Below are 23,693 nucleotides of genomic sequence, written 5' to 3' on the forward strand. Positions count from 1 at the left end.
TTTCCTGGCAGGAACTGAGCTTGTAGGTGCACTTGGTAGCTCAAGGCTCTGTTCCACAATGCCATGGCTAGTCTGCAGAGGGGGTAAGAATGTGTACCCCCCTGCTTGTTTATATACCACATAACAGTGGGGTTGTCCGTCTTTACCATTAGTTGTCCTGGAAGAATGTGGTCCTTGACGGCTGTCATTGCATTCTGTACAGCTAACATTTATTTTTGATTGATATGCAGGTGCATTTGACTTGGGTTCCATTTGCTCTGAATGCACTTCCCTGCCAGGTGAGCCCCCCCATGCAGTCTGATGCATTTGTTGTTAGGGTTTGGGCGGCAGGGGGTGGTGTGAAAGGTAGTCCCTTGTTTTGGTGGCAGGCCTCTGCCCACCAAAGGAACTCTAGGCGTAGGCAAGGTATAATAGGAATGAGAAGTTATGTACTTACCATAACGTTCCATGTTAGTTGTCTTCTTCTAGCCTTCTTTCTTGCTGGATGGGTTCGGAGCTGAACTTCGGCTCTGACTCGGCCTATTACTAAATCTAGAGAGCTATTTTTACCGGCTCGAGGCTATCCTATGTTCCATAATGCTAGGCGTCATATACCCAGATCTCGTTTGATAGCTAACACTATGGACGTACATGTCCCCACCATGACAGAGAATACATATATATCTACCTCTATATAAGTAAGCTCTTATATATATATATATATATATATATATATACATATAAAACTCTTATAAGAGTTACCAAGAAAAGGAAGAGAGGTAGCTAAGGAGATAACTCTCGTGATAACACATCTCAGAAGATACTCTCGGTCTTGCCAGGCTAGGGGGATGGAGGGTGGGACGCAAGAAAGAAGGGGAGAAGAAGACAACTAACATGGAACGTTATGGTAAGTACATAACTTCTCAATGTTAAGTTGTCAATCTCGCCTTCATTCTTGCTGGATGGGAAAGCGTCCCTAGCACCTTAGTCCTGGGTGGCTCAATGGAACAGACTCTTGAGTACAGTGGAACCAAAATCAGCCCGACTTCTACAGGTCATGTCCAGCTTGTAATGAGAAATGAAGGTATGAGGAGAGGCCCATGTGGCCGCTGCACAAATGGAATCCAATGGCAATCTTGCCTGAAATGCTACTGAAGAAGCTAATGCTCTGGTTGAATGAGCTCTGGGCTTAATAGGGAGCTCTTTATGCCTCAATTGGTAAATCAACATGATAACAGAGGTCAACCACCTGGACAAGGTTACTTTGGAAACTGGCAGGCCTTGCTTCCCTTCCACGTAAGACAGGAAGAGCTGTTCTGATTTCCTCGTCTGCTTGGTTCTATCCAGGTAGAAGCATAATTGACGGTGAACGTCCAGACAATGTAACTTCCGTTCAGACCTATTGGTATAAAGTGGGAAGAAGACAGGAAGATCGATGGTCTGATTCAGATTTTTTTCAGAGAGTACTTTGTGTAAAAAGGACGGATTAGTCCTAAGTGACACTCTATCTTTGTGAAAAACAATGTAAGGAGGGAGAACACAAAGGGCTTGCAGTTCTGATACCCTTCTCGCTGAAGTGATGGCTACTAAGAACAGGGTTTTCCAAGAGAGCAACCTTAATGAACAGGAAGCTGCAGGCTCAAAGGGAGGGAGAATTAAAGATGACAGCACCAAATTTAGGTCCCAGGGCGGGGGAGGATCTTTTACCTGGGGCCTAAGAGGGTTAATTTTAGAAAGGCTTTACAAAGTTTGTGTGACATAATGCTGGTCTCTGACAATCCAACATGAAAATTTGCAATAGCTGCCAGCTGAACTCTGATGGTGGCTGAAGAAGAACCCATTTGAAAAAGTTCTGCCAAAAACTCTAAAACTGTATGGACAGGAGCTGTAAAAGGGTCAACTTGTTTCTCCCCTGCCCAAACAGAGAAACGCTTCCATTTGCTAGCATAAGTCTTTCTGGTAGTAGACTTGTGCGAAGCGAGGATGATGTCACGAACTGAATGGGAGATTGAGGGAAGCCTGGCTAGGGTTGGAAGTGGAGCAACCAAGCTGTGAGGTTGAGAGATTGAAGAGATTGATGCAGCCCGCCCGACTGATGTGTCAGAAGATCTGGCGCTAGGGCTGATCTAGTAGATGACGTTGCAGGAACGGAAACCAAATTTGTCAAGGCCAGTAAGGGGCAACAAGGATCATCCTGGATCTCAAAGCAGTTGCTTTCTGGATTAACTGAGTAATTAAGGGAAAGGGGGGAAAAGCATACAGAAGACCCCGGGGCCAATCGTGGACTAGAGCATCTCTGGGGGGAAGACCTGGGAGAGGGAAGAGGGTGAAGAAGTCTTGGCACTTGCTGTTTTGAGGGGTTGCAAAAAGATCGCAGCAAGGCTGACCCCACCTTCTGAAATTTTTTTCCGCTACTAGCTGGTTGAGAGACCACTCGTGGGGCATGAGAATCGCTCTGCTCAGCCTGTCCGCTATGACGTTGGGACTTCCCGGGGATATGCGATGCTACTAGAAACCGTTGAGAAGAGATTGCCCACTGCCAAAGTCTGAGTGCTTCCCGACATAGGGGGTAGGACCTGGTTCAGCCCTGCTTGTTGATGTACCACACTACAGACATATTGTCTATCTGAATTGTTATAGTCCCGGTGGGTAGAGAGTCTTGAAGGGCCTGCAACGCTAAAAGTACCGCTCTCATTTCCAAGACATTTATGTGCAGGTGGCCTTCGAAAGGTTGCCATGTGCCCTGGACTGTCCTGCCCTGAAAATGCCCCCCCATCCTATCAGGGAGGCATCCGTTGTCACAGTAGCAACAGGAGGAGGAAGGACAAAAGGTCTGCCCTGAAGAACCTGAGAGAAGACCATCCACCACGAAAGGTGCCTTTTGCATGACTGAGTGATTAGAATGCTGTGTGACATTGGAAGCTGTTGAAAGGACCACTGGGAAAACAGCATCCATTGCAGGATCCGCATGTGAAAGCGAGCTAGAGGGAGTAATGTGAAAGCTGCTGCCATGAGACCTAGGGTTTTTAGTACGAATCTGGCCTGGAGTCTGCTCTCTTGTAGTAGGATTTGAACATGATCGCGAATGTCTGAAATCATTTGTACAGGCAGTTTTGCTGACAGTTCCGCAGTGTTTAAAACGGCGCCTATGAAGGTAATAGATTGACAAGGCGACAAGGCAGACTTTTCGGAGTTTATAGAGATACCTAGCTCATTGCAAATTTGGAGGGTATAATCTCTGGAATGAAGTAGCTGACACTTGGTGGTGGCAGTAAGGAGCCAGTCGTCTAAGTATGGAAACACCTGGAATCCTTGTCGTCTCAGGTGAGCCGCAACCACTGCCATGCATTTGGTAAACACCCTGGGGGCTGTGGTGAGGCCAAAGGGCAGGGCTCTGAATTGGTAGTGACTGGCTCCCAGCCGGAAGCGGAGAAACCTCCTGGAGCGCCTGTTCATTTTGATATGATAGTATGCATCTTGACGGTCTATAGAGCACATCCAATTGTCCTGACCCAGAAAGGGTAGAATGGACTGAAGCGTGACCATCCAGAATTTAGTTCTTTAAACAGACTTGTTCAGCCTGCTGAAATCCAAAATAGGTCTCCAGTCCCCTGTCTTTTTTGGTACCAAAAAGAACTTGGGAGTAGACTCCAGATCCTTGCTGGTCTGCTGGGACTGGCTGGATGGCTCTTTTTTTCTAGCAGCTTTGAAATTTCTAGTGCTGCTTGATCCCTCAGACCGGGTGGAACGTCTGGAAGGGGCCCTTTCGGCTGTTGTGGGGTGTGAATAAAGGGAATTTTGTAACCCTTGGATATGATCGACCGTACCCATTTGTCTTGCGTGAGAGAATGCCAGGCTTCTGAGTACAGTGATAGTCTTCCCCCGACTGCCTCCGAAGGTGGACAGTCAGGCAGCTCCTCAGGGGTGCTGGAAGGATTTGTCAGAGAAGGGTTCTCTGCTACCCTGATTCTGCGGACCCCCTTGCCCATCGGGCGGCGTCTATTATTGTTCCCTCCTCTGCCTCTGGAGGGAAGCTCACCACGTGCGTCAGGCAGTACTCCCTGAGGTTTGCGGAACCACATTTTCCCACTCTTCTGACCCTTAGGGCATGGTCTAGAACGGGTAGAAAAATGGACTCCCACGGCAGAGAGAGTCTTGCCTTCCTGCTCGCACCTGGTCAATGTATCCTTCACTTGAGGTCCAAACAAGGCAGAACCATCAAAGGGGGTGTTAGTGAAGGACACCTTGAAGGGGTCAGCAAAATTGCAAAGCCGCATCCAGGCATGTCTCCTTAGAGCAACGCCCGTGCCTGCAGCCCTACTCGCTCCATTGGCTGCATAGGAAATGAGCCGCAAGGAGGAGTTGACAATAGAGTTCAGGGTCCCCAGCTGGGAGTTGATCCTTTCCTGAGACCCCGCAGCTGATGGGTCCTGTAAGGTATCACCCAGTTCTTTGAGAAGGTCTCTCTGGAGACAGGTGAAACGGCACAAATAATTCAGCGACCGCATAGCAAAGGTTGCTGAAGAAAACATCTGCTTGCCATACCTGTCCATAGTCCTAGATTCCTTATTAGGAGGATGGACAGGTACTGAAGGGTCAGCCAACTCCTTTTTAGTGGCCGCCGCCACCACCATGGCATCAACAGGGACGCCCTTAGTTAGAAACTGCTTGTCAGAAGGGGGTGTAATAAATTTTGTAGGCCTCCGGGGAGTTGGTTCCATAGTATCCGGAGCCGTCCACGCCTTTCGAGCCACCACATCCATGAGTGGGTCAAAAGGCGGAGACAGGTGGAAGGGCGAGAACCGAACGCATCCAGGTACACCGACTCATCCTCGGAAGGGTTAAGGGCAGACCAGTTCTCCCTCTGCTTAAGAATCTCCAGGATGTCAGAAAAGGAGACATCCTCAGAGGGGGACCTTGGGGACCCTTCTGACTCATCCAAGTCGGTGTCAGACTTGACTGACTCAGGGGAGTCTACATGCGTCCTCTTACATTTTCTCTTTCGAGGGGGCTCCCCTGAAGGATCAGGGGAGGCCTCGGAAGAGGAGGATACACCCAATGGGGCTACCTGTAGCATCGGTTCTCCATGCTCGGGATCGGAAGGGCAGATGGAGACTGAAGCAGGCACCATACAGGGAGGAGCCGAAGGAGCCGACCGTGGAGCAGGCACAGGGGCCAGCACACTCCTCATGACTTCAAAGGCGCCCCTATCAGGCAGGGAAGAGGGTCCCCGCTCCGAAGAGACAAGGACTCCTCCCGGCACCGAGAGGGACGGCTCCGAGGCCGATGTCGGGGCTGAACTCACCTGCGCCGAGACTCCGAGAGGGAGAACGGGGTCGGACAAGGGTCCGATGCCACTCGCCCCCAAGGAAACCGACGAGGGACTCCCGGCGCCCGGATCCCTCCAAGGATGGAACCAAGGAAGAGATCGGAGCCAACGAGGGAGCAGAAAGGAGTAGTATCGGCTCCGGCGTTCCCGACCCCTATGATCTCCGGCTCCGAACTCAAAGGAAGAGTCGGAGGAGGAATCGAAGAGGGAGTAGTGATAGCCACTGCCTGATGAGGAGGGCTATGCAACATTTGGGCCAGCGTGCCTGCGACTTAAGTAGTCTGCTAACCACCCTCTCGAGGTCATGATCCGACAGCTTGGAAGACCGAGAGGAATGGGACCTGTGACTCCGCTCCGATAACAAGGGAGACTTCAGAGCCGAATGGACAGATTCCAGGGAAGGAGACCCGGAACGCTTTTTGCTCGAAGACGGCTCCGACAGCAGAGTCGGAGCCAACTGAGGCCTCGAATCATCGGTTCCGGCCGGAACAGATGCAGAGGTAGTAGTAGTAGCGCAGCTCGGCGACGGCTCCGAGCATGGAGCCGACGGTTTGGCGGGCTTGGAAGGTTTACCCGATGAAGGCTTAGCCGGGGAACCTTCAGGCTTCAACAAGCCTCTCAAAATAAGTTTGTTTCTGCGTTCCTGCAGGACTCTTGGACTGAACGCATGGCAGACAGAACAAGAGTCCTGCAGGTGCAGAGGGCCCAAGCAATATACACAAGAAGTGTGACCGTCTGTCAGAGACATCTTCTGACAGCACGAGTCACACTTCTTGAAGCCCGAGACCTTGGTGTCTTTCGACATCCTGAAACAAGGATGACGGGCAGAAAAAGACAATCCTAAGCGGTCTAGTCACAATCAGCCAACACACACACACAAACACAAAGAGCTTGTAACAGACCAAGAAAAACAAAAACCCAACACTTTTTAACACAGTTTAACTATAGGCACACACATACAAGAAAAAATCTACAGAAAAAATCCAAAGGGATTTACTGCTACAGAAACTGTAAAAGAACAAGTTTAGCCAAAGGCCTAACTATTTAGTGAGGGGAAAACTGAAGAAAAAAACTACCTAAGAGGGGATTCTAAACAGGGATCTATAGGGTAGGAACTAGAAATAACTATCGCTAAGGTTAGAACCAAAAAACTGACTAAATACAAGAAAAAGATTAATACAACCTGGACCTGGCAAAAAGACACAACCTCGTAGCTGAAGCGGCAAACGATATCTGGGTATATGACGCCTAGCATTATGGGACATAGGATAGCCTCGAGCCGGTAAAAATAGCTCTCGAGCTTTAGTAATAGGCCGAGTCAGAGCCGAGGTTCGGCTCCGAACCCATCCAGCAAGAATGAAGGCGAGATTGACAACTTAACATTCATTGTTTCTAGGTCTTGAGAATATTGACACCATAGGCTTTTTGGATACCACTGTAGTTTCCTCATATGCAGTCTTGCATATGGAATTAGAAGAATGCAGGAGGCCATGAACTCCAAGGCTTGCAGAATTTGTCTTGCAGATAGCAGGGTTTTTGTGGCCACTTGTTTGAAGTAGGTTGTCAAATTAATTTGTTTCTCTGGCGTGAGGTAAGCCATCTGGGAAGTTGTATTCAAGCTTGCTCCTAGGAATATAATTTGTTGACAGGGTACCAGGTGTGATTTCTTTTCGTTTATGGTGTACCCCAGACAAGTTAAAACCCTTTGTAAAAAGGCCAGATGATTCAAAAGTATGTCCTGGCTTTCTGCCTGAATTAGACAATCGTCCAGGTATGGGTATATTTGAATATTTATTTGCCTGCAAAATGCAATAACTGGAGCTAGGCACTTTGTGAATACCCTGGGCGCAGTAGATAAGCCAAAGGGCAGTGCAGAGAACTGATAGTGCGCGTAGCCTGCTTTGAAGCGTAGATATCTTCTGCAAGATTCCCTGATTGGGATGTGCAGGTATGCTTCTTTTAAATCTAGTGTTGCCAACTAGGCATCTTTGCCTAGCATAGGAACTAATTGATGAAGAGTCAGCATCTTGAATTTTGGAATCTCCAAAACGGTGTTTAGAGTAGACAGGTCCAGGATAGGACGCCATGAATTGTTTCTGGGTACCAGGAAAAGTCTCAAGTAGAAACCTTGTCCCTTTTCCTCTTCTGGTACCAGTTGAATAGCCCCCATACTTAAGAGAGAACGTCCTTGTTTTTGGGCCTCTGCCCACTGATTTGGGGGTAGGTCTGGCCAGCCGCTTGGTGTTGGCAATGTGTGGAAGTGAAATCTGTATCCCTGGGACACTATATTTAAAACCTATTTGTCCTGGGTAATGAGTTCCCAATTCATTGCATGAAGAGCAATCTTTTCCCCCAAAGGGGCAGTCAGTTGAGAAGTGCTTGGAAATTTTAAAAGGAAGTCATTGAGACAGTTTACCATGAGGGGGGGTCTTATTATTCTCAGATTTGGAAGTGGAGGCCCCCCCCCACTGCTTAGTTCTGTGTGTCCCCTGGGACTGAAACCTGGGGTTTTTGCTGTGTCTGGGTTTGGCTTGAGAAGACCTGGAAGGGGCTGGAAAGGACCAATTAGAGGGCCAGTGCCTACTAAATCTAGGAGGCTGAACTTGTAAAAAATCTTTAACAGTTTGCACAGATTTAGCTTTATTTTCCATCTTTTTAAGAACTTCCTCAGCCTTGTTGGCAAACAGGCGGTCCTGATTTAAAGGCGCATCCAACAACTTAGCTTTAACATGATCAGGCAAAGATTGCTCCTTAAGCCAAGCATGCCTTCTGAGCACAGACCCAGTAACATCAGCCCTGCAAGAGGCCTCTAATGAATCAAAACCACATTGCAAAGTATGTTTTCCAACTTGTTCAGCAGAATGCATTAAATACAGTAATTCTTTATTTTCCACACAGTCAGGAATCAACATCATTTTCTGTTTAAGAAGTCCAATAACATGTTGCTGATACTTTAACATACGAAACTGGCAGTTTAAAGCCCTAATGGCCAAGGCTGAAGAAGTGTAAACCTTCTTATCCCATCTATCCAGTGCACTGGAGTCTCTCTCAGAAGAGGTAGGATTTTTAGCAGTAGAAGCCTTAATGCCCTTGGGCCCCTGTGAAATAGTCCCTGGATCTGCAATAGGATTTTTAAAAAAGAACTTGTGGGACTCAGGGACCCTGTAGCATCTGTCAGGTTTTCTAGGAGCAGGAGGCAGGGAAACGGGGGCCAAACCAGATTCCTAAAAAGCATCAACAATGTCTAGTACAGGAAGAATAGCTAAAGGCCTATGCTGAGGTAGGAGAAGGAAATCCCTAAGCCTCTTTTCTGAATCAGACAAATCCTGGCTTTCCCAGTGGAAATGCTCCCTTTGAGTATGTAAGGTTTCCCAAAAAGAAAAATCCTCAGGAGGGGAAGCAAAGGCAATGGAGTCCTCTGCATCAGAATCTTCATAAGTAGATAAGGGCAAATCCAGATCATCAGAAGAATCAGAAACAACAGAATCCTGATCAGAAGATTCATAATCAACTTCAGTCCTAGGCCTCTTAGAAGGGGGGGGGGGGGCTGGCTACCCCTGATTAGAGTTATTAAATCTTCAGCCATTCTTATCATTTGTTTTTTAGGCATAGAGGCCTGAGCATGTGGCCTGGGCGTAGTTTTTTTAGGCATGGATCGAGATTTAGGCCTAAGTAAAGAAGGAGGCATTGGTTTAATATGCAAGTCCGTAGGCCTGAATACACATTCAGAGGCCAGTGCCTGCACAGCGGCTCCGGACCCATCCAAGATAGAGACATCCGCGGGTTCGATAGTTGAAGCATCTCGCGGCATACCGGACTCCAAATGGGTCTCAGTAGAGGCCTGCGAATCAGAAGTAGCGGGTATCAGGGGCTGCAGAAGCGCCTCAATGAGTACCGGTGAACTGGTGACTGGCTTAGGAGAAGCGTCGTTGGCAGTTTTGGACCTCAGCGGCCTGTCTCTGTCTTTATTTTTGCGTTTTTTCAAAATCCCGGTAGACAGATGGCTAACTGACATTTCTGGATAATTAAACCAAGAACAGAAATATTTAGAGGTGAAAATATACCAACGACGGATAGTGCGCTGATTAAATAAAGCACAAAACCGTCAGCAAGGTACGTCGTGGTCAAGGCCTAGGCAAGGAATACAGTACGAATGAATATCTTTATGAGGTATTTGCTTTCCACAAGTACTGCAATTATTAACTTTTACTGACATCGGTAAGAAGCAAGAAAAAGTTCCCCCAATGGGGTACTTAGCTTTAGTTTAAGACTTCGGTTCTGAAACTCGAAAACTAAAATTTCAGGAGTCGGCCGACCGGCACTTGCAAACTGCTTCTGCTTCGGGCACCGCACGGCAAGAAAGACTGATGTAATGGCGTCGGCTGCATGTTTTATACCTCTGACGACCTGACGTCATGGAAGAAGGGACAGCAACCGACGCAGGACCCAAGACTTTGTTTATCAGGCCGACTGAGGGCTACCTGCAAGCAGATAACCCAAATGTAATGACTGCAACAGTGAAACACGAAGAATATCGTACAACTCCCACATACACAAGTGCTGAAACATCTACTGTACTGATTGTACAAGAAAGAAATTCCCATATGCATATGATCTTCCTCAACTTTCTCGATGTATGATAATTCCCAAAAGTGTCTGTTAAAGACGTGCCATGACTTAGACCTGTGTCAAGTCCTATGCATATACCCAAAGGGTGAGGCAGCTTACCTCAGAGACAAAAGAAGGTAAAAGACCATAGCAATTCTCCATTTTGGCAAACTTTCTTTTAAGAAAATACTTTCAATGTCTCTGAAAAATGATGTCTCCAGGCTGGCAGAAATGCTTAACAGAAGATGTTGGCCTCTACCTCTATGTCATGATGAAGTTTACATTAAAAAAAAAAAAAACAATCAAGTGTAGACTTAACCCCATGTTCTGCCACCCAAACTTTGCTGCATTATATGAAGTCTTTTTGAGGGTATGAATTATTATCTATGACGCAAACAAAAATGTACTGAAATGCAGTCTTGGTCAGGAACTTGTGATATGAATCACTACCAGGAAGAATTGGGAGAGGAAGACTTATGCAAGTCAAAGATGACCTCTTTCAGGTCCAATGGAAAATACTACCATTTTTGTGCACGACAGAGTCACATCAGCTTGGAATAATTTAAACACTTGCAAGACTCCTGGACCTCAGATCATTAACTGCTAAAATTATACACTAAAACATAAGTATTCACTTTCAGCTACTAGCAACACACAAAACACTACCTAATAACTGACAGTACTCTGATATGAACTCTAAAAAAAAAAAAAAAAAAAAAAAACACAGTTTACCAGAAGGGCTAAAGCATTACATGCAATACTTGATCATAACCACCATTACTTTGATCATAATGAAAATGCTACACAGTTTACCAATTCAACTGAGCTACGCACTTACCCAAAGAACCCACCTCCCCCAAAAGGCTGAAATGTTTAATATTTGACTTCTTCAATACACATTCAAATGAAGTCAGACTTCCAGAGGAATATTGAAGACAGTACTACTTTGTAAACTGACTTTGCTAGTCATTCAGATAGAACAGCTGTTAATAGGGACCCACATAATTAGTACCAGTGCATCTTTTTTTTTCTTTGTAGACACTGGCATAAAATTCACAAACATGTAAAATCATTAAAAAATAAAAATGAATAAAAAAAAATGTTCAGGCAATTCATTCAATTACTATTCATAAGATAAACATTTTTAATAAAATATAAAATACTTCTGGAATGCCACATAATGAATTTTGAGAAAGTGACCTAAATTTCCAGTCATTTGTGCATTAGTTTACTAAAGTTTTATGTAAATTCTAAAACATTTACATATCTTCTTGTATACACATTCACTCAACTGGATTTTTGAAATATTGTACACAGTCATATAACAATAAGTGACAGGACCTCTTGGTGGCACAAAGTCTAGCTCTGTGCATAACAAGCAGCAAGTTCAAAAATATGCAATACTTAGCCGTCATTGAACTTAGAACACCTTCATAAATAATATGAAATCAAAGTCAACACTGTAGAGTGAGGAGAGCTTTTCTACTTTATTACAAAGAGAAGAAGCCTTAACGTGGTCAGAAAATACAAGATTGATTTTTTCTTTTCCTATGAAATGCTGCTGTTCATACAGCCAGACAGAATTGTCTCAGTTCACTTCTTCAGTCCCAGTGTGTTCTATTGGGTATGGGTGTCCTTGGCTGCTGAAAATCTGGCCCTTTTAGTGCACAGGTGACATTATTGTCTCCCGACCAGCAGTTCCAGAATGTCCCGTTTTATATATTGCAACCATGCACACCTCCAAAAAATGAGGTACAGCAGGGCAAACATTTCCCAAAATAGATGTCATATATATATATATATAATATATACACATTCATACATACATATCTTTATTTATGTGATGTCCAAAAATTTAAAAAAAATTTACACGTTTATTACAAAATCGTAACAAAGACTGGACAGTGTTTTGCTCATTCTGGAAAGATGAAGCTCAGCAATACACAACCCAGTAAAACCATCCAGAAGGCTGTGGCAATGAACGTTCACCAAACAGTACCAAAACAGTCCGATACTCCTGCATTAACCTTGGATGAAAACTGCTGCTTAGAAACAGAAGGGGAAGTAAAATGAAGGTAGCAGACCTTCCTCATCTTTCCAAATGAAATACGAGGATCTTCACATAACAATGCACAAACAAATCTTTCTGTTATTAAAAGTCCTGTAATGCACAATGCAAATTTTCCTTTGTATTTTTTACATTTTGGAAATAGAGCCATTAATGCTTGTCAGAGTGCATCCCCACTGACAAGTTATGCCTGCTGGCAGAAAACTGATAAACCTTGCTCAAACGATGGAAATGAAAGCTATAAATTTAATGTTGGGCTGCACATAATTTGTAAGGCAGGACTTCAAACGGTGATCCCTCCACATGAGCTAAATGCCATATCCTGAAGGAACTAGAATCAGGATGGATGCCTGAGCCACGTCACTTCTGCAGTACTCTAAGTACTCTGCTGAGACAGCCATACCCCATGAACAGGGAAGTCTTTAAAAGGCTTGCTGAGCAGGGTTGTAGTTGAAAGTTGATGGCAAGTGTGGCCTTTCTTCTAGCTTGTCGTATTCAAGGTGGAACTCCTGAAAACAACAGAATATAAAGTCAGTTGAAGTATTTTGTTCTGTTCTCATTTTAAATTAAGAAAATTTCAAATGATGCATTCATAAATTCAAAGTACAGCTGTGTCAACGAACCTTACAGGGATGTAAATGTTTCAGTATATTCATTGCTGCAGTACTGACATTTAGGGTTAACAGGTACATAGTTAATTATTAGGAATGCAGTCCAGTAGACTATTAAGGAGTCTAGCCCCAATTTATTTACAAATGTCCCAAAGCACTCTTTGGTTAAATGAACTGCTCAAGGTCACTATAAAAGTAAATGAAAGCAGAAAGATTCAAACCCTACAACCCTGGCAGAGGAAGGAGCTCATTAACAAGTCAGAATTTAAGGTGTCTGCACTAACGTTCAGACAAAATTCTACTTCTGCTTGTAGGAAGCCAGACTGGCCAGCCCAAATTCCAGAGATCTACCCCGCCCCCCCCCCCAGCCTTGGCAGACAACCTTCCATCACTACTCAGTGCAAACTGAAGTGCATCAGCCACTGCTGCCTTTTGATCTTTCTTTTTCCGGCTAACACCAGGTTAGAAGACCCCAACACCAAAGGCCTAAAAGACCATATAATAAAAGTTCACTGTGCCCCAGGTCCACCAAAGAGTCTCCCAATCTCCCTCTCCAGGCAGTGGGATTAGGTAAAAAGGGTGGCTGGTGGGGGAAGTGAGAGGGTAACTGTAGATAAAGGGACTAGGGACCCAACCCATGGTGCAAATGATGAGGAAGAACGAGAAGAAAGAAAGGGATAAAAGGGAGCGACCTGGACTGGAACAGTGAATATACTTAAACATTTACAATTCCAATAAGTTACTAACACAACTGTGATATGTTCATCGTTCATCATACTACTCACTGTTGTTGTCCTGACTTTTAGGAAGATTTCCAAAACATGATAATAAAGGTTGGCTGTAAACAGAAGCAAATTCTGCCCTAGCCCTAAAAGCTACCCCTACATTGTAATACTTAGGTGTAAACAGAAACCCAAGCAATAGGTTACAGAATTGTCTGCATGCTGACACCTATAAGAAAAGCAGTGACTGCAGTGGCCCAAGTTGAGCGGACTCTGATCTGCTGTATAACAGACCTGCCATGAGCTGTACAGGGGTATGAAGTGCAATGAAAAAGAAGTTATGTACTCACCATAACGTTCCATGTGAGTTATCTCGCCCTTATTCTCACTGATGGGTTCGGAGCCGATCCTTGGCTCCGACACAGCCTATAGCAAATCTCAAGGTTTGCCAGTAGCTCGAGACCAAGTCCCTTATCCCAAGATGCACTGCTGGAATTACCTCAGATATTGTTTGCTGTGTGTATATTTACCCCTGTAAGGGGAGCACTTCCCAAGAAGGAAGAAGTAGTAGTACTGAACAACTAGGATGATACTAGCCTCTAGGTCAACTATCAGCCAGGAGGGGGATGGAGTGAGGGACGTGAGAATAAAGGCGTGATAAACAACTCACATGGAACGTTATGGTGAGTACATAACTTCTTTATGTGAAGTTGTTAAATCTCGCTGTTTATTCTCACTGATGGGTAGTGTCCCTAGCACCCGCAATCCTGGGTGGCTCACGGGAGTACATTTTTCAGGACCGTAGAACCAAAAGAAGACCTGTCTCTGGAAGCCTTATCTACTTTGTAATGAATGATAAAGGTATGAGGCTTAGACCAAGTGGCTGCAGCACAAATGTTGTCAAGGTAAGTTGAAAAGCAGAAGACGTAGAAACGGCTCTGGTTGAATGAGCCTTTGCTTTGTGTGGCAAAGGTATGTTAGCATTTGCATGAACAACTGAGATACAATCCGATAACCATTCTGAAAGAGTTGTCTTAGCCATTGGTCTACCTTTTCCGGCCTCTGAAAAGGATACGAAAAGTTGATCTGATTTTCTAATATCCTTAGCTCTATCAAGATAAAATCTGAGCTGTCTATGTACGTCACACGTTTGTGCAGCATGTATTCCAATTTGTTGGAATGGTTGGGAAAAAAGACTGGCAACTCAATGACCTGATTGATATCTGACTCGGAACAGACTTTAGGCAAAAAGGAGGGGTTTGTTCTGAGAGATACTATATCAGCATGGAAGATCATGTAAGGAGGTGTGATAGATAATGCTTGAAGTACTGACACTCTGCGGGCAGAATAATGGCCACTAGAAAAATAGTTTTCCAAGACAAAAATTTGAGATCACAAGATGATGCTGGTTGGAAGGGGGGAAGAATTATCTGAGACAGCATAAAATTCAAATTCCAGGGAGAATAAGGGATTCTGACAGGAGGTCTTCATGTGAAAAACACCTTCAAGAAAAACCTTAGATAACTTGTGGGTCATGACATTTAACCCATCGAATCCAAGGTGGAAATTTGATATGGCGGCTAACTGAACCTGAACTGTGGCAGCTGCTCCTTCCTTAAAAATCATTGTCAAAAAGTGTAAAATGGACAACAGAGGAGCTCGGAAAGGGTACATTTTTTGTATACTGGACCAAACTGAGAACCTTTTCCACTTACTGCGATATAGTTTTCTGGTGGATGGCTTATTAGAAGACAATAGAATTCGTCTCGTGTCATCTGATAGTGAATGAAGCCTGGCTATTTGGGGAAGTGGATCAGCCAGTCAGCTTTAGAGACTGCAATGAAGGATGGAGGTCCCCTGACGGGTGTGTCAGTAGGTCTGGAACTGGGTCCAGGATCCATGGATCCTCCAGCAGATGATGGTGAAGGAAAGGGAACCAAATCGGTCAAGGCCAGTGGGGGCCTATGAGGATAACAGTCCTTCCCAGCAATTTTGCTTTCTGTAAAAACCTGGGTATCAATGGAATAGGTGGGAATGCATATAGGAGATCCAGAGGCCAATCGTGTATGAGTGCGTCTCTTGGGGGATGTCCCGGAGGTGGTATCTGGGCAAAGTAGCTTCTGCATTTGGTATTGATGTGACTGGCAAAGAAGTTGCAGTAAGGTGGAAAATCAAGTTTGCAACGTGTTCATTGAGAGACCACTCGTGAGGCAACAGGATAGCCCTGCTCAGCTTGTCCGCTATCACGTTGGATTTCCCCGGGATGTACGTTGCTAACAGAAAATGCTGGGATGACACAGCCCATTGCCATACCCTGAGGGCTTCTCGACAAAGGGGGTAAGACTTGGTTCCACCCTGTTTGTTCAAGTACCAGACCACTGACATGTTGTCTGTCTGAATTGCAATTGTCCCTAGAGGAAGAGAGTCCTGGAAGTACTGCAACGCCAAAAGTACTGCTCTCAACTCCAGAACATTGATTTGCAGATGTGACTCTTGATCCGTCCATGTGCCTTGGGCAGCCATTCCCTGAAAATGCCCCCCCCCTTATCAGGGAAGCGTCTGTGGTCACCGTGGCTACTGGGGGGGGGGAGCACAAAGGGTCTTCCTATTGTGACATGAAGAGACGTCAACCACCACTGAAGGTCTCTCTTGCAAGAATTTGTGATGAGAATCATATGGTTCACTGGTAACTTCTGGTAAGACCACTGAGTGAATAGGAGCCATTGAAGAATTTGCATATGCATCCTTGCGAGAGGAATGGCTAGAATTGCTGCCGCCATCAAACCTAGTACCTTCAAGACCTCTGCGGCTGTAGCTTTTTTTCTTTGACACCAATGAGTTGACGTGTTGGCGAAGAAGTGAGACCCTTTCGATTGGAAAACGTAGAGTGGTGGTTGAGGTATCTAACTCTGCTCCTATAAAGACAGTATGCTGTGATGGCGACAAGGCAGACTTTTCAAAGTTGACTGTAATACCTAATTGGTGGCAGAGTGCCAGAGTAGATTGTGTTGCCTGAATCAATTGATGCCTGGTGGTAGCGGGTGAGGAGCCAATCATCTAGATATGGAAACACCTGGAATCCTAGACGCCTCAGGTGAGCCATGGCCACTGCCATGCATTTGGTGAACACTCTGGGGGCAGTAGTGAGACCAAAGGGCAGGGCTCGAAACTGGTAGTGATTGGCTCCCAGCCAAAAACGCAGGTGATCTCTGGAGCGTCTGTCCATCTTTATATGGTAGTACGCGTCCTTGAGATCGATGGAGCACATCCAATCGCCTTTCCCTAGAAAAGGAAGAATGGCCTGAAGCGTGACCATTCAGAACTTCTCTTTTTTTTTTACAAATTGGTTGAGTCTGCCGAGGTCCAAGATAGGTCTCCAGTCCCCTGTTTTCTTTGGAACCAAAAAGAATCTTGAGTAGGTTCCGAATCCAACTTAGTCTGCTGGGACTGGCTGGATGACTCTTTTTTTCTAGCAACCTGCGGACCTCTGTGGTTGCTTGTTCAAACAGGGATGAGCCATCACATGGGGTATTGATAAAGAAAGACTTGAAAGGCTCCGCAAAGGAACAGAGATGCATCCAGGCATGTCTACGCAGAGCAATGCCTGAACTAGCGGCTCTACTCGAACCATCAGCTGCATAAGATATGAGGCGCATGGATGAGTTCACGATCGAGTTTAGGGTAGCGAGCTGTGTGTTAACTTTGTCTGCAACCTCTGCAGCTACCGCACCCTGCAGAGTATCTCCTAGCTCTTTCAGGAGATCTCTTTGTAGTCTTGTAAAATGGGTTAAATAGTTCAGTGATCTAAGGGAAAAAGTCGCTGAACTAAACATGCACTTCCCATATCTCTCCATGATCCTAGAATCTCTGTTAGGAGGATGGATAGAGGAGGACGCGTCTCATACGTTTCCTTTTTGGTGGCTGCAGCCACCACCATGGCATCAACAGGCACTCCCTTAGTCAAAAAGGCTTTGTCCACTGGGGCAGAGATGAACTTTTTGGCTTCCGATGGATAGGTTCCATGGCCTCCAGAGACTCCCATGCCTTACGAGAGATCAGCTCCATGACCTCATCGTAAGGCGGAGACACCAAGAAGTGGAAGGTTGAGACCCAAAAGCCTTCAAGAGTACTGTCCCGTCTTCAGTAGGGCTTTTGGACTGCCAACCGCCCCTCTGATTAAGGATCTCTAATATCTCCGCAAAGGAGATATCCTCCGAGGGGGATCGAGGGGACCCTTCTGACTCATCCAAGTCAGTGTCAGATGTCAAAGTCTCCTGTGGGGGAGTCCAAGTGCCTCCTCTTGCACAGTCTCTTCCTGGGTACCTCCTCAGTGGGGGGATCTACGGAGGTCTCAGAAGAGCAGGGGGCGCCCTGTGGGGCTACTTGAGGTTCAGGGTCTCTACGCTTGGGTGGACTGGAAGAAGCAGGAGCGGACAAAGGCGCTTGAGGGGAGGAGGAAGCCAGACCTGATGCTGATGATGTCTTTGGAGACAGGACTCTCCTCATAGCAACGAACGCACATGGCTCCGGCGAGAAGGGGTAGACGGCTCCGAAGGAACTGTCCGATCCTCCTGCACCGAGGCCATGGGCTCCGAGCCCATGGTAGGAGCCGAGCTCATCTGAGCCGAAGCCCCGAGGGGAAGAGTCGGCACCGACAAATCGGTATGACTATCCTCCCCGGACCCGACAGGAGAGTGTCGGCTCCTAGAGTCCCCGTTTGGCGCCGAGGACATCCGAGTAGATGGGACCGATAACACTGGTGCAAGTCTCGGCTCCACAGGTTCAACAACTATCAGGTCAGGCTCCTTCGGCTCCGAAAGTCCAATACGGCTCAGAGAAGGAGTAGTGAAGTCCGGTTTAATGGTCTTTGACTCCGACGACAACAATTTAGCAAGGCCTGGTGCCCGTAGAAGCTTCGGCACTAGCCGGTCCATATCCATATCTGAGAGGCTGACAGAAGACTTCGAGGAGTGCACCGAAGGTGCTGATTGTAGCAGAGGAGATGAGGGAATCTCAAAGACTGGCTAAAAAACTGTGAGCTGGCTCCGAACAGAAGGGACAATCGACGCCGAGGACAGTGGAACCGATGACCCTACACCCTCCATTTTTTTTAGTCTTTTTGGATGCTTTCGAGTCACCTGAGGATTTGGAAGATTTTGAGGATCTACTAGCACCATCCTGGTCACCCAGCGCTTCAGAGAAAGGGTGCTGAAGTAAACCCCTGTATACTAATTTTCTCCTTCTCTCCAAAAGTACCCTGGAGGAGAAAGAGTGACATATACTGTAAGAGTCTTGGAGGTGTTTAGCCTCCAGACAATAAACACATTGAACATGCCCGTCAGTGACATTTTTTGTCCACAATCTGGACACTTCTTGAAGCCAGACTTTGGATGAGGCTTCTCTTTCTCATCAGACATTTCTAAATCAGATTTAACAATTTTAAAGAATTAAACAACACACTTAGAATTATCTACCAAAGTACACCTAAGGTTAAATACAAGGCCAACTCTTAGGCCCAACAATATAGAAAAACAGAAGCCAACACAGTATCTGGAACACCGAGATCTGTGCCGCGGCAAACTAGATCTGAGGTAATTCCAGCAGTGCATCATGGGATAAGGGGCTTGGTCTCGAGCTACTGGCAAACCTTGAATTTTGCTATAGGCCGTGTCGGAGCCGAGGATCGGCTCCGAACCCATCAGTGACAATAAATGGCGAGATTTAACAACTTCACATCAATGGTTTTGGAAAGTCAACATTCTGAACTTTGGAACAAAGAGAAACTTATTAAGTCTGACATAACCAAAATGGGTCTCCATGTGAATTTCCTCCTTGGTACTACAAAGTGTCAGGAGCAAAAAACCTTGACCTTCCTCACAAGTAGGGACTTCCTCTATGTCCCCCGATTGTTACACTTCTTTTAAGGCTACAAGAATAAGGTCTGTTTAAACCTTTTAAACTGCAGGAATTCCTCTGCATTTTGGGATTATGAGAAACTGTAATTTGTAACCTTGGTGAAGAATGATCCAGATCAACTAGCCTTGAGTGGTAATTTCTCAGATTTTTTTTTTTTTGCAAAGAAAGCTAAGTGCCCCCTTACTCTTCCTGAGGGAAGAAGTGCAACGGGGGAGTTGGGCCAGGGTGGCAATACGGAGGGGGGCAAGCCCTGCCGAGTCATGCTATTCTCCCTGACAGTGATGGTCCAAGGCCTCCCTAGGCATCTCCTTTTTATTTATGTTATTTATTTTAAACAAGAAACATCCTTATTAAATTATCATGTACGACATAGGCTTTTTTGTTTGAGGGCTTTCAATAAAACAAGACGTTTTCTATGATGTGACACAGGCTCAAATGGATATGATAAGAAAGAACTGTATAAAAGATCACCCTACCAAACTTTAGTGTATGTATTTAACACAAAATTTGGAACTAGATATTTAAAAAAGCTGTTACACACAAAAGGTGGGAATAATTACTTAATATAATACCTTTAAATCTAAATGGTCTCAGAGATGTATACAAAAAAAAAAAAAAAAAAAAAAAAAAAAAAAAAGAAAAATAAGTGAACTATATTAAAAAATGTTGAGTGCAAACAGCAGGAAAGAACTGAATATGAGAATTTGATTTAAAAAAAAAAAAGGTTTTCAGAACGGTTATTCAGTAGAATACCAGAAGCCGCTGTGGTGCAGTGGTAGCGTTGTCGCCTCACAGCAAGAGGTTCTCCTGTTCGATTCTCGCCTGGAGAGCGTTGTGTGTGGAGTCTGCAGGTCCTCCCCGCGGCCGAGTGGGGTTCGAAAGACATGCGTAGAATGGGTGTGCCTTCGTTGAAGGTTGGGCGTCGAGCTGGCACCTCGGCACTGTAAAAATCTACTGCCAATTATTAGTGGACAGGAGTTCCACTGTGGCGACCCCTAACCGGGAGAAGCTGAAAGAAGAAGATTCAGTAGAATACCAGGTGCAGAGAAAAAGAGAAGTACTTTTATTAATTGCAAAAGAAGTCCAATAGTGATCATCTTCTTTTTCAGCTTTTTCCCAATTAGGGGTCCCCACAGCGGATCACCTGTCCGCTCATGATTGGCAGTGGAGTTTTTACGGTGTCAAGTTGCCAGCCCGGCGCCCAACCTTCCACAGAAGGCACGCACTCATGCCTAGGGCCAATTTAGAGTGTCCAATCCACTTACAGCATGTCTTTAGGATGTGGGAGGAAACCGGAGCACCCGGAGGAAACCCACAAGACCACAGGGAGGACATGCAGACTCCGCACAGAAGGCACCCCAGCCGAGGATCGAACCAGAGAGCCTCTTGCTGTGAGGTGGCAACATTAACCGCTGCACCCAAGTCCAATAGTGATAGAAGAGGATTAAAAAAAAATAATTATGGTAGATTTATAGTACTAAGGGGCTACTGACAAAGGAGTAGGATTACACTGGGATGTTATTTTTATTCCACCAAAAACTGCTACAATGGAGCTTAAGAAAATTCTGGGAGAAACAGTCAGCTTTCAGTAGGGAATATTACTTATAGGTGGGGACTAGAATTTGATTTGCAACAGTGAATGTGTGTCCGGGGGGCCCAGAAGGGAAAATATAACAAAGGAGGGTAGATTTTTGAAGAAATTTATGAATATATTTGGCATGAAGATTTGACTTCAGTAGTTAAGAGTTCGGACTGAATTACATATTATTCCCCAAGGTACAAAAACAGGGCTAGGTTAGACAGAACTTATATTTCACAGGAACATGTACATTTAATTGAAAGTTTTGATACACATCAAATAACTGTTTCAGATCATGCGCCAATAATAACTAAAATAATATAATGCAGGGTAATGAAACAGAAATGAGACACTGGCGTTTTCCCACCTATCTGTTGAAAAGACAGGAATTTAAGGAATGGGTGGTGGAAATTATTTGGGAGTTAGAAAAGACAGAAATTTCTTCTGAAAATACAGCTAGTGAGTGGGATAGAATGAAAGTGGAAGTTTAAAAATAGGGTGGAAATAAAAGAAAGAGAGCATATCGCCTACTCCGAAATGATCTCTGCCTAACATATAAAGCCATGTCAAACCCAGAGCTGTTGGACATGCTACACCTAAAGAAATCCCAATCCCTCCGAGCTACACGCTCTAGGGACCTAAACCTTGTCACCACAATAAACAGGACATGCTGGAGGGATAGATTCCTGTCCCAGGGACTTCCTATACTCTGGAACAAGCTACCCATCTATGTCAAGCAAAGTTCTTCATTAGCACTCTTCAAGAAAAATCTTGATGAGTGGATGGGAAATAGGAAATACACCCCGGGGATCACTTCTGTCTCTCTGCTGGACAGTGGGACAGGAAAATAACTTTCTTGGGTGGCGTAAGCTATGGAACCTTGCTGGCTAGGCTTACGTAGGCTCTTGGGCCGATAGCCTAGTACCTACCTATGAACCTATATGGTTAAGAAATACGAATTATTTAGAGGGCTTAACAAAGGTGGGGGACTCACAGAACAAGAGGAGCAACTGCCGAGTGCCAAACAGAAAATAAGGGACTACCCTTGATTACATGCATGAGTTTAGAAAGATTGTTGTTAAGCAACTCTTTTTGATAACTCCACAGCACAAACATTTTTAGCACACAGGCTCAGGCAACAGAAAGTAGAAAGGGTTGTCACCAAACTTAGCCAACTCGTAACAAGGAAGATAACAAGAGATCCTGTACAGGTACTAGAATTTTTTTAGAAATTTTATGAAAGTCAGTACGAAGCAGAGATGTATGGAAATTAAGAAAAGGTACAAATGGAGATGTTTACGGAAGAATTAAATATGCTACGGTTAGAGTTAGATGAAGCTCAATTACTAATAGTTAGGATAGTAGGAAATGAGATAAAAATGGTGATGTATAACCAATCTACAGGAAAGTCCCCAAATAGATGTTATTGCTTTGGAAGTTTGGAAGCTATGTGGGGAAAAAAAGTGATAAAGATCTGTAAGGTTTTGTTTTAATAGTATTTTAAGAGGAGGAGAAGTACCACATCCTGGAAGAAAGCAATGGCTGCTGTAATACCGTAAGAGAGTAAGGTACTTTTCCGTTATTGGGGCAACACGTCTAATGAGCACTTGGAATGTTAGCACGTGGTTGCGCACTGATGCCGCTGATGTGGGTACACCCTTCACTGTAATCCTGAATGTTACAGAAAACCTCAAACGTTATGAGGAACGGACCCAAATATTTTTCAAAAACATGAACATGCTATGAAAATATGGACAGTTGACAGGTATGCTGATTGCTTACGGAAATGCATATAAAATGTCTATTTATGGTAATAAGCATCATTTTAAGAACGCACAAAAGTTAACATTTCTCTTTCAAAGTAGAACTTCAAGGAATATGAACTGTTTAAGGCCCCACAGGAGGTCAGTTTCTCCAAAATGAGGTACAGTTCAGAGGTCTGTGAATAAGCAGTACCACATGCCTGCAGTTGGCCCTACGATCTTCTTACGGAAACTCCCTGGGTGTTCCTGGGATCATCCTTCAGAAATCGGATTTTTGTTTTTTTGTCATACCCGTTCTACCCTGCATCCCAAATATGGCAGGGACGCTTATGTGCAACAGGAATTACATGTTAAATTTCAAAGCAAAGGCAACAGATCAAAAACACGATTCAGAGAAATGTTCTACGCAAACATTATTTTGGAAAGTATGCTGCAGTCAACGCTTGCTAACACTACAATGTCGTTCATGTCTAGGAAGTGAGGCAAAGAAACGGAACGTCGGTGTAATGCGTGTTGTCCCGCTAACAGAAAAGTACCAAAAGAAAAGACCCATCAGATCCAGCTTCATACAGGCCCATTTCAATCTTAAACCGTGATTATAAAATGTTTATGTCTATAATGGCTAAAAGAATGATAAAGGTGATGCCAAAATTGATAGATACGGATCACTGTGGTTTTGTGGAGAGGAGGAAAACATATGACAACATTAACAGAATACTGATGATCCAGACGGAAGCAGAATGTAAGAAAATACCAGTGTTGTTGGTGGGTCTTGCTGCAGATAAAGCATTTGACAGAGTAAGTGGGAATTTACAAGCATCAATGGAAGCATTTGCATTCCCTGATAAAATTATAAGGCTGATTAAGAGGATATATGAGGGATCGTGAGCGAAAGTGGCTGAGTTCCTCTGTAATGACTTCTTTTTGAGCAGAGGAACCGGGCAGGAGTGTCCTCTTTCCCCTTTGTAATTTGCATTATATTTAGAACAATTGGCTAAGAAAATAAGGGACTCAGATTCAAGGATATAATTGGTATGGTAGTCAAGAAAAACTGGCTCTATTTACAGATGATATTTTATACCTGATAAAACCAGAAAAAGGATATTTCATCGTTGTGG

The 23,693-nt window shown here is 44.8% G+C and overlaps 1 protein-coding gene across 2 annotated transcripts in view; it reads right to left on the minus strand.

Annotated features, from left to right (window-relative positions):
- Positions 1-11,384: 11,384 nt before the first annotated feature.
- Positions 11,385-23,693, minus strand: part of CNOT2 (CCR4-NOT transcription complex subunit 2) — a 2,080,381-nt gene continuing 2,068,072 nt past the window's right edge. For both annotated transcript variants that reach the window (XM_044087993.1, XM_044087992.1), the window contains one exon: positions 11,385-12,493. In XM_044087993.1, coding sequence (XP_043943928.1) covers positions 12,407-12,493 — 87 coding nt within the window. In that variant the 3' untranslated portion in view covers positions 11,385-12,406. The remainder of the gene's footprint in view (positions 12,494-23,693) is intronic.

The sequence above is a fragment of the Protopterus annectens genome, chromosome 11.part0 (genome assembly GCF_019279795.1).
Source record: "Protopterus annectens isolate FY-2018-M chromosome 11.part0, PAN1.0, whole genome shotgun sequence".
NCBI lineage: Eukaryota > Metazoa > Chordata > Ceratodontiformes > Protopteridae > Protopterus > Protopterus annectens.